At 33.8% G+C, this 12,076-nt stretch overlaps 1 protein-coding gene across 2 annotated transcripts in view; it reads right to left on the bottom strand.

The window, feature by feature from the left end:
• FNTA (farnesyltransferase, CAAX box, alpha) overlaps window positions 1-12,076 on the bottom strand; it is a 39,434-nt gene that overhangs the window by 12,851 nt on the left and 14,507 nt on the right. For both annotated transcript variants that reach the window (XM_031950796.1, XM_003758018.4), the window contains exon 6: window positions 8,550-8,698. In XM_031950796.1, the coding sequence (XP_031806656.1) occupies window positions 8,550-8,698 (149 nt within the window). The remainder of the gene's footprint in view (window positions 1-8,549; window positions 8,699-12,076) is intronic.

Raw genomic sequence — 12,076 nt, 5'->3', positions numbered from 1 at the left:
CACCTTCACTGTTATTGTTGGTCAGAATATATAATTGAAAAAAAAGAAAGATGAAGAATTTTGGTTCCATGTTCAAATCTGCCATGTCAGGATTAAATTAATTAATAATAATAGCTACTGGGACAGTTGGGTGATGCAGTGGATAAAACATCTATCTTAGAGACAGGAAAAACCGAGTACAAATTCTACCTCATATACTTAACAGCTGTGTGAACCGTGTGACCTTAACAATCCCCTTCTGAGACCCATCCCCCAAACAGCTAGCACCTGTGTAATGCTTTAGAATTTGCAAACTGCTTTAAAACTATCTTCTAACTTTATATTCACCACAATCCTGGGAAATGACATTATCCCCACTTTACAGATGACAACTGTAGGTGAGAGGTTAAGTATCTTGCCAAAGGTCTCCAAGCAAGTTTAAAGCAGAATTTGGGTCTTCCTGTCTCCAAGTCCAGTACTTTATTCACTGTACTACTTGGCTGCCTCCATATTATTTATGAATTATTGTTAATCTACAAAAACTTTTGTTGAGGTTATGTACTGAGAAGGAAATGCATAACCTCCTTTAAGAATATAGTCATTAGTCATTCTTAACAGTTCTACTGATTCCTCATGGTGACAATAGCACATTCTTGGAGGATACACCAAAATCAGGAAGGCCACCTAGAATGTGCTGAGTATATTTTCAGAGGCTGTCTGCTTTCTAAGGACTAGTTTAAGAATGGAAAGAGGACAGGATAGACAGATTCTAAGAAATGTGGGAAAAACTTGTATGAATGGATATAAGAATTAAGTGAGAATACCTGAAAAGTAAAAAGAAAAAATTACAATGCTGGCTTCTTTCTCCTTATAATTAGTCTAATATAAGAATAAGAAGGAGCTGCTTTACAATAAATAGCCCATTAAGCATTAAGGGTTTTTCCTACAAGGTTTTTTTTTTTTTTTTTTGAAGGGGAAGTGTTGGGGAAATTTGATAACCATTGCAAAGTGAGGTGAAATTACTGAAAAATCTAATAACTCTGACTAAAGCAGTAAGTATAAAAGTCTGCTGATGATGCATATCTTATATCTCTTGGTAGAAGTTAAAGAGTAAAGTTTTAGAATTAGATGTGAATTCTCAGACAAAGCCATAAAGAACTATCACTTAGTGGGAGGATGATGGATAGTGATAGATTTTTTTATTTTTTTAAAGCACCAAGGTCACAGATCCAGGGTAAATTGAGAAAGGAATATGTTCTCAGGGCTGTTATTCTGATACAGAGTGCTCCAAAGTCCTGAGTTATATACCCAGCGGCACAAATTCAGAAGTCAGCAGCAGATGTGATTTGTATGACAGGAGTAGAGGGCTTTCCGGTTTCATGTCAGTCTAAAGCCTGAAGAGGAATATGCAGGGCAGGAATCACAGATTCAAGGAAGACTTGCAGTTCTGTCACTAAAGCAGTAGAATTGACTGACTGATTGATAGAGGCTAAATTCAGCAGCAGTCAGCTGCTCCTCAGATCCAAATCTAGATCTGGAATTTTCAGAGTTCAGATCAAGGGGGCAGTGATTAGATTTTAGCCTGGATAATACTATTTTGGGAACACTGAAATCTTCCAGGTCCATCAGCTGGAACTGTCCCTGAGAACTGAGAATAACAATCAATACCCCTAAAAAAGCAGTAACAAGAAAAGCCTAGGTATTTCCTCTAAAAGCGTAACAAGTCCTGTCCGAATACAATTCAAAATCTGGAAGAAGTCTAGAAGAATGAATAAAAAACTAAGAATCCCACTATAAAAAGCTATTGTGGTAACAAACTGCTCAAGATAAACATCAAAGAAGCTAATAACTATGAAAATTTCACATGCAAAAAGTCACAAAGGAAAACAGATTGGGCACAAATTCAACTAGAATCCTGGAAAGAGATGAAGAAGGAATTTTTAAAAAAGTTTTTATAAATGAACTAAGTGCTAGAGGAGAAAATAGAAAAGGAAATTATAACTATGTTAAGGGAATTCTTAACTTGTATCAAGAGTACAAAACTTTGCCCAGGGAACAAACTTCCTAAAAATTAGAATGGACTGAATCAAAATCTATAACTCTGAGAGATAATAACAAATATTAAAACAAGGTTAAAAAAAAGGTAAAAAAAAAAAAAAACCTAAAAAACGAAACAAAAAACACACCACCATAAATTATCTCTTAGTAAAAAACTGATTTAGAAAAAGATTGAGGAAATGTAAGGATTTTAAGAATCATTGGATTACAATCAAATAAAGAAGCTAAGATATATTTCAAGAAGTCTCAAAAGAAAATTGTCTAGATATACTAACATACCCAGCAAAACTAAATATGATATTACTCAAGGAAAATAGAAGTATATATGAATAAGAAGGAAAAGGGGAGTGGGGAGGTTTGAACCTCACTCTCAAGTGAACTAGTCAAAGGGAAGAATATACATATACAATTGTATACAGAATAGATTATCAATCACATACTAAAGAACAGAAGGAAAAAGGGAAATTGGAGAGTATCTCTAATGATATTAAAAAATATTTATAGCACTTTTTGAGGTGGCAAAGAATTGGAATCTTTTTTTTTTTTTTAATAGCCTTTTATTTACAGGATATATACATGGGTAACTTTACAGCATTAACAATTGCCAAACCTCTTGTTCCAATTTTTCACCTCTTACCCCCCCACCCCCTCCCCTAAATGTCAGGATGACCAGTAGATGTTAAATATATTAAAATATAACTTAGATACACAATAAGTATACATGACCAAAACATTATTTTGCTGTACAAAAAGAATCAGACTCTGAATTATTGTACAATTAGCTTGTGAAGGAAATCAAAAATGCAGGTGTGCATAAATATAGGGATTGGGAATTCAATGTAATGGTTTTTAGTCATCTCCCAGAGTTCTTTTTCTGGGTATAGCTAGTTCAGTTCATTACTGCTCCATTAGAAATGATTTGGTTGATCTCGTTGCTGAGGATGGCCTGATCCATCAGAACTGGTCAAAAGAATTGGAATCTAAGAGGATCCCCATCAACTGGTGATGGTTGAAGAAGATAGTGTATGGATATAATTGAGTGCTACTGTGCTGTGAGAAATTGTGAAAAGGAAAGTTTCAGAGGATGACTCATGAACTGATGAAGAGCAAACTCAAAAGAATGGAGAGAATAATTTGTATAATGACAATGTAAAATCAAACAACACTGAAAGACAACCATGTCCACCAGTGTAATATCCAATCACAATTCAAGAAATCTAAAAATGAAGTATCTTCTGATAAATAGATGAAAAACTCAAAAGTGTAGAATGAGATATGCACATATACACATAACACATTTTTTCTTTCAGACATGTTCACCGTGAAAATTTGTTTTGTCTTTCCTTCTTAAGTGAGGAGAGGGAAAAACTTGAGGGCAGAATTTTGCTAATTGAAAAATAAAATGTATTTTAAAAAATTTAAACATAAAGAGATCAATTAAAAAATTCATAAGTTATGTACAGATGGAAGTAGTCCAAGAAGGGTCAAAAAATACATTAACTCAAAATCTAGAGATGCGTTTAAAAATAACCAAAACCCTGTATGTGTTAGAAATTCAGTTTCTCATAGATTTTCTTCACATCTTGAGATGTTTATAATTATTGAACTGACAATAAAAAAGAAAAAAAAATTAAAACCTAAGAATGGAGAAGCTTACATAGGGGGGCCAACCTATAATGAATGTTTTGACCTTAACAACCCATAAAAAAAGAAAAAAATATAAAATGTTTCTGTGTCCTACTTTTGGCTCATTTCAGCTTTCACAAATGACTTTCCAAAATGCAGCAACAGAAAGTGCCAAGAATGGCTTATAGGACATCTAAACACATTTTTTATTCTAAATGGAAACTCCATGACCAATGACCAAAGAACTATAACTAAAATTAGAAAACCATATGAGGAATTGGTAGACTCACAAGTTCTTAGGGAGACCAAAAAAAAAAAAAAAAAAAAAAAAAAAAAAAAAAAAAAAAAGGATATGGTAGAATTGGTTTCACTGTGAACCCCAAAGCAAGAAGTAAGCATTTCATGAAAATAATTGGTCACACTGCCTTACAGGATTTTTATGGTATTATGTAAGTATTATGAAGATAATTAAAACTTAAATATCAAAGCCAGGAAAATATGTACAATGACTACAATAATGGCAATGGAAAGAAACATCATGTTATAAAATTATAAAATCAGATTATAGGGAAGAGCGTGGGGGGAGGAGGAAGGGAAAAGTTGGAACAGAAAAGGTTTTGCAAGGGCAATGCTGAAAAATTACCCATGGATATGTTTTGTAAATAAAAAGATACTTTAAAAAAAAATATTCTTTTAAAAAAAGATATTCTTAAAAAAAAAAAAAAAAAAAAAAAAAAAAAACACGGAACCCCCCCCCCCAGAAATTAGTCCCAAAAAGAGACATGAAAAGATGCCTCTCCCACAGTCCTTTGAAGAAGTTGGATTCCAGAGGTGTGAAACACTTCACTTAACATCAAAGTTTTTAAAACTATGATCAGTTTTGCCGATTCTATTCTTTCAGTTAAAAAATTTTTAATGTAGGAATGTAGGAAAAGGGAAGAAAGAGAAATATAAGAGATAACATAACAAAATATGAATTGAATCTAAAAAAACAAGATCAAAACAGGCATCAGGATAAGGAGATAAATTCTCCAAATTTGTCAATATCTCCTTTAACATAGTTACTTCAATGATAAAGTGGGCCTGGAGAGGATAGCAAAAAACAAAAAACAAAAAAGCAAAACCCAAAACAAAAAAAATATATAGTTAAAGATTAAGAAATAATAAAAAAAGTCTAGAAAGTTGTAGACATTACAGAAGCCTCATTTTCAAGAGTTAGAAAGTAATGGTTACAATAAACTGAATGACATCAAAAAAATGAAAATGGCCATCTTACTTAGAAAACTGGGAGTGATTTGAAATCATTTATCACGGATCAGTCGACTACATTCAGAATGCTTACTATCTATTCACTTGTTAAAGCAAAGCTGAAAATCAATACCAAATTAGGAGAACAGATAAAGATGAGAAGATAAAGAGTACATTTACTATAGCTCCAACTTGACTAACTGATATAAAAAAGCTAAGTGGGACAAAGATAGGGACATATAACATTATTCAAAAAGCTTAAAAAATGTAAAACAACCACCATTCCAAAGAGGCCTAAAGACCCCATTACTAATTCAGTCAAAAAATACAATCACTAGATCAAATGGGAAAACACGTCAGATGTAGCTTATTTGTAAAAACTATAGAACTGGATAGTAGAGGTAAAGTATTATTATAAAATAAAATAAAATGAAATAGCAAGAAGCAATGGAAGAGAAAAAGAGGTTAAACAATATCCTTCAAGTCAATATAGTTAAGCCTGATGTGAGATCAATTAGGACAAATTATCCCAAGAGCATTTAAAATGAAACTAAAAAGAGATGAAAGTAGAACAAATGTATTTGGAATTTAAATGCCTCTCTAATGTACTACCCGAGGAAGGGAAAATTGCATTAAAGGAAAAAAAAGACTGAAATATCAGCTGGACCAGACAAGGGATATAAAAATAAATCTGTGCTAGTGGCAACACAGTTTTGAGAATGTTGAGGAAGTCCCAAAACATCAAGGAGTGGGGATGGGAAGATAAGGAATAAATTGAAGAAATACAGATGATTTTGTGATAAATCCCTGCAGAGAAAGCAGACCCTTTTCTAATCACCAATAGGTAACAAACAACTGCTGACTAAATTCTACCAACAGGTAGGTAAGCACAACTGCCCTGAGGCAATATCTCTAGTTTATTTAATCCTGCTTTCTGAAGCCAAGACTCCACAGCATACTTTCCAGAGAAGTAACTCTTGACAGAAAGGTCAGCCATCCCCACTAATTGCCACTCCTAGGTAAAGTCAGCCTAGCCAAAGAAGAGAAGCACTCAAAAGACCATTGCCATGTGTCAGGCAAGTGAAACTATCTCTACTTTGGCTGCCATATCTTTTCAATCCAAGATCCTAAACCCAAGAACCTTAGGAAAGAGCTGTGTGCTCCCTCCCCCTCTAGCATCAGATCTACCTCTAGATCAGTCTCCACAGCCATCACTGACAGGAGAAACCACTGTAGCAAAAGGACCTTATTTCATCATTATGTGCAATAATAGCTAGCCAACTGCCATCAAGAGGAAAATAAGCACAGGAGCCCTGAGAATGGCATCCTTTAAAAAACTGACTCTTCCAAGGACTACTACTCATGGGCCAAGTAGTCCAAACTAGCTGAAGCAGAACAGTACCCTGATGAAGAGTTGGGAAGCAGTATATGCTTGGCAGGTAGAATCAACATTGCCACTTTCCCTTGGACTGATGTAGAAATAAGCCCCGAGAACAGCAATGATTCCAGACCAATATTTGCTACCATTATTCTGGAAAGTAATTCCTGTGAAGATGCAGTACATCAACTACTCCTTCATGTGCTATGACCACAGCTACTAAGAATCCTAAAAAGAACATATTTGCCCTTGGTTGAAAATGAAATGATTTGGGCTAAAAAACTGGAATTTTATCAATGAAAATGACATGAAAAAAGAGGTATTAATATCGACTTTGCCATTACATTCACCAAAGGTGTGCTTGCCAAGGGGTCACAGAAGCTATCCTATATAGAGAGCCCAAATAAAAGGATTTCCTGCAAAAGGTTAAGTTTTAGAAGCTCCAATTAGCTAAGATTTTGTTGTCTGCAGCTAACTTAGAAAATACTAGTCAGCCCTAATAATCCACAATGAAAAAACCAAGTAGATGAAAGGTGCCCATTATCCTGATTATGAAATGTAATTATATACATAGCTTATTGAGTTCCATTGTGGGCAGACACTTGATGAATAATGAACTGGACCTAGAATTGAATATGAGGGGGAAAAAAACAGAACAGCTTCTGGAAAACTGCACAGCATCTTCAAAGAATCACAAAGAACAAAAACTCTTCTTTTCAGTGTAACATGCTTCTCCTAGGTGAGGTTATATAACTGCAAATTATGGGACACCACCTCTGAAGAATAAAAATTGCTGAGGTCACCTAAAAGGCAATGTAACAACAGCCAGCATTTATGTAGAGCTTAGTTTTGCAAAGAGTTTTACATATATTACCAACAAGAGATTACAAAAAATATTATTTATATGTAGGATTTAAGGATCTACATAATATTTTTTAAAAATACAAAACAAAACCTAGAGGAAAAGATCTCTTGGTTATCCCTCTTAAAGAGGATTTATGAGAGGTCAAGGACAAAGGATGCATAGAATGAGATGGTATGATTTGCACCATTGTAGGGAATACCCAACTCAAAAAGATCAGAGATCCAATAAAATATTTTGAAGTTAAAACAATAGCATTAAACTGCAAAATGATCCACAAGGAAAGCTCCCTCATCTTCTTTTACCTACGGAGGGCATTAAAATAAAGTCAAATCCTACAATCACCAATTCCAAGGGAAATAATGGCACAAAAATTTTGTTTTATAAAAACATTACATTAGCATTGGTCTTTAGAAATGACCTAGTTACATGAAATTTTTCATTTATTCTCTGATCTGAATATTGTTGTCCACCTGAACAGATAACAACAGTCTAAGCACAATTATGAAGTAATTCTTGTGCGAGTAATAGAAAGATGAGAGGTAAAAGCCATTTTTATACACTCTAATGTCTTACCTTGAAATTTTGACTCCCCCTATCAAAACAAAGTTAACTCCTCCATGACTTACATAGATGACTTAATGAGTGAATATAGGCAAGATAATTCCTGACAAGACTTAGATTGACTCTGAGACAACAGACAGATCTTGCACCAGTTTGGTATGAAGTGCCAGAAACTATGCCCCAGTCTTTGAGAGCTTTTGGTTGCTTCTATAATCAATCAAATAGTCCATATATAAACATTTACTTATTAGCTCATGTTCTGAACTAGATGCTGAAAGATAAAGGGAACAGTAGTAGCATAGGATAGTGGAAAAAATATTCACTGTCTCTGAAATCAGAAGACCAAATTCCACTTCAGATGCTAGATATCTAAAGGGACTGTGGGCAAGTCATTTCCCCTCCAATTCCCTCATCTATCAAACAAAGGATTGGATTAGAATAGTCTGAGGTACTTTTCAACTTAGGTCTCTACCCCAGCGGTACCCAATATAAAGAAATTTATATTCTACAGACAGAGTTCCCATTGCATACATTGTATCTCTTTGGATCATCACTGTAACACTGAATTAATCCCATCTTCCAAATGAGAAAACTAAATTCACAGAATTAAGGTTTAAGTCCTTGTTATCCCAAGGCAGGATTTGAATCCAGTTTTTCTGCTCCAAATTCAATACTCTATCATCACCACACCATGCTGCCTCCACTGGAGTAGGAATTTAGGAAACCTTTAAAATAAGCCTTTAACAATGATACTAGAAAAAATTAACTCCTCATGACAGCAAAAGAATTTTAAAGAACTTCAATTGTAACTGGTCACGCTAAAAGTATACTAACTGGACTTCTCTCTCCAGGATAGCAGGATCATTGTAGCCTGAAGTGTTAGAAATTACAAAGTGTCTTTGGTTCCAGACAGAATTATTTCTCACATCCTCTTTGAGAAGTTGGTCTACATATTGCAGCTCATTATCCCAAAGCTTGAACTCCTAAAGAGAAACAAAAAAAACAAAAAAAAAAAAACAAAAAAAGAGAAAAATCTGGAATTCTTTGATTACTATACTTAATATGCATTTTTTCAATTTTAGATTACTTAGAATCACAGGCCTTACTAAAAGATAATGAACAAGTTTTTTTGAAGGAAAAAAATTCATCATAAATTACATTGTATATATATAAACTTTAGTTAACTTTTGATTATCCTAATAGTGATGAAGAGAAGTTAAATTTTTTTTCAAGCTACAAGGGATCTTAGAAATGTTCTAATCTAACACCTTTTTATTTTGGGAATCAAGCTTTCTTAGAAAACTCCAAAATGATCTAGATTCAAACATATCAATATTTCAAACAAAAAGAAGCCTACAATACAGACAAAAATCTAATTTTCCCTCCTTAATTCTGTGCTCTGCTGAATTCCTCTCTAGACTCAGCTTTCTGGTAGGTATAAACTATATCTTAACTTGAACAGAGCTGCTGCCTTCATCCTTTCTAATTTTCCTTTTCGGCTCATATTTCCATGCTGGAAAGTAGGAAGTATATAATAAATGTTTATTTTAAAAAGTTCTTCTTGAAATCAAAATTTTGTTAGATGGAAGCCAAAAAAGAAACAGATAAAGGCAGCACATTAAAAATGGCTGAAAACAAAATGGTTAGATCAGCTTTCAGTGTCAAACTCTACTAATAAAAATTCACAAATCTGCCAGGATAGGTCAATCATGAATAAGTTATTTACATAATTTTGACTTTAACCAATTTACAAGCATGTACTTATCTTCTACTATGCACATTATAATAAATATTATGTGAATTAGAATTTACATATAAAACATAGCTCCTGCTTTCTAAGACCTAGTTTTGTTGATAAGACTAACAAATAACAACTAAGAACTAACTGCATGTTATGGTCTATACTTTATTAAAGTAATAATAACCAAGAAAGTCTGATGGTCAGTCTAAGAACAAGAACAAAATCAACTAGCTTGATTGACAAATTAAAAAACCTACAAACCATTGAGCATCAAAGTAATGTTACCTATTCCTGTATGCATCCTTATCTAATAAGCTTACTTAGGTCCAATGTACTCAAAGGTGCCAGGGGTCTCCTTATCCTACAATGATGTATTTGTAAAGTGCTCTAGTTTCCTTTGCTTAAATAAAAGCTTAAACTTGGGTCAGCAGTGTTGGCAGATTTGATCAGGTCATAGATAAAACTCAAATATACTGTAGCAGGACTGAATGAAGACAAAGGGAACCAAAGTGGCCCGTGTCCTTTGTTTTAAACATCAATAAATTATAATTGGGAAAACTGCTTTTAACTGTTGGGAACAACAGTTTGCTTATATACGAATGGTGCTTTATAGTTTACAAAGCACTTCACAAATCATTTCATTTGATTTTGACAAAAAAAGGTTGGTCGAACATTCCCATTTTACAGATAAGGAAACTCAGATACTGAAAGGTTAAGCAACTTGCACAAAATCACACAGCTAACAAGTGGCACACAGAAGCAGAACTCAAAACCTGTGTCTTCTGGTTCAATGTTTTCAAATCTTAATGAAATATATATATATACAGAGAAGAATTGGGGGGAAGGGGAAGTGTTAGCTGGAAGAAGATTTACATATGAGAAAGAGCATTTGGATTGGATAATGAAAAATGGCTTGGGGTAGGGGTTGGAAAAGGCATAGGAGATAAGAAAACTAAAATATTAAAGGGAATGGAAGAATAAATAGGTGGCCCAATAGACAGAGCACTAATCCTTAAATTGGGAGGACTTGAGTTCAAATATGGCCTCAGACACTTACTAGCTGTGTAACCCTGGTCAAGTCAGTTAAACTTTAATTGCCTCCAAAAATAAAATAAAAAAAGAAATAAAGGGAATAGAGAAAAGATGGATCTGCTATTTGTGTGTGAACTAGGTTGGGGATATATTGAGAAAATGGGGAGTTGTGAATTGATCCAACCATTCTGCAGAGCCTAAAGGGCTATAAACTTTGATCCAGCAGTGCCCGCTAATAAGTCTGTATTCCAAAGAAATCAGAAAAGAGGAAAAAGGACCCACACATGCAAGAATGTTTGTAGTAGCTCTTTTTGTAGTGACAAAGAATTGGAAGATGAGTGAATGGTTCATCAATTAAAGAACAGCTAAATAAGTTATGGCATAAAAATAATGGAATATTATTATTCTATAAAAAATGATGAACGAGATGATTTTAGAAAAGCTTGGAAAGATTTACATGAATTGATGCTAAGTGAAACAAACAGAACCAGAAAAACACTGTAGACAGCTACAGAACTGTGTGATGATCAACCATGATAAACTTGGTTCTTCTCAGCAATTGAGTGATCCAAGGCAATTACAATAAACTTTGGATGGAAAATGCCATCCACATCCAGAGAGAGAGAGAGAGAACTATGGAGAATGAATGTCAACCAACACAAACTATTTTCATGTTTTTTCCTGCTTTTTTCCACAAGGATTTTCCCTTTTGTTCTGATTTTTCTCTCCCAAGATGACTCATATAGGGGGCAGTTAGGTGGCACAGTGGATAGAGTACCAGCCCTGAAATGAGGAGGACCTGGGTTCAAATCTGGCCTCAGACACTTAGCATTTCCTAGCTGTGTGACCCTAAGCAAGTCACTTAACCTCAACTGCCTCAGAGGTTTTTTCCTCATGGAAATATGTTAAAAATTAATGTACATGCATAACTTTAAAAAACAAAAAGTAATGGGATAAATTGTTTGTTAAGCAAAATGGACTAGATTAGGGAGGGCCTCAAAAGTCTTAAAGGAGTTTGGATTTGATATGGATTAATATAGGCTCTCAAGACAGGTGACAAAAGGATGGGAGACTAGTACAATATGTATGGCATATAGGAATGAATATACTGAAACACAGAAAAATGAATAAATGAATAAGGACAACCAACCAGATGGAACACTATATACTCCATGAATTTGACAACAGTAGAAGAAAAAAATGAATCTACAAAATTTCAGAGGCATAAACAATTAGAATGAGACAGATTATTCATGGAAAATATAGAATTATATAGAAAAATAAGGAAGTTAAGTGATAGTAGCAAATCATACCTATGTAATATAGTCCTTGAAAACTAAACTAGGCCAAACAAACAAAAATCAATGATTTGATGACTCGGCAAGAAATATTACAACAAAATCAAAACATTGAGGGAAAAAAAAGAAATTCTAATATTTTTAAAAAATGACCTAAGAAAGGTCAAGAAAAATTAATTTAAGAATCATTAGATTCCTTGAAAACTATTATTTTTACAAAGCTTGTACGTTTTAAGAAATCAAATAAAAAATTGCCCAGATCTATTATTAGGATCAAAAAACAAAGCAGA

Source organism: Sarcophilus harrisii, chromosome 2, assembly GCF_902635505.1.
Source record: "Sarcophilus harrisii chromosome 2, mSarHar1.11, whole genome shotgun sequence".
Taxonomy (NCBI): domain Eukaryota; kingdom Metazoa; phylum Chordata; class Mammalia; order Dasyuromorphia; family Dasyuridae; genus Sarcophilus; species Sarcophilus harrisii.
This window is presented reverse-complemented; position numbering and strand designations above follow the sequence as displayed.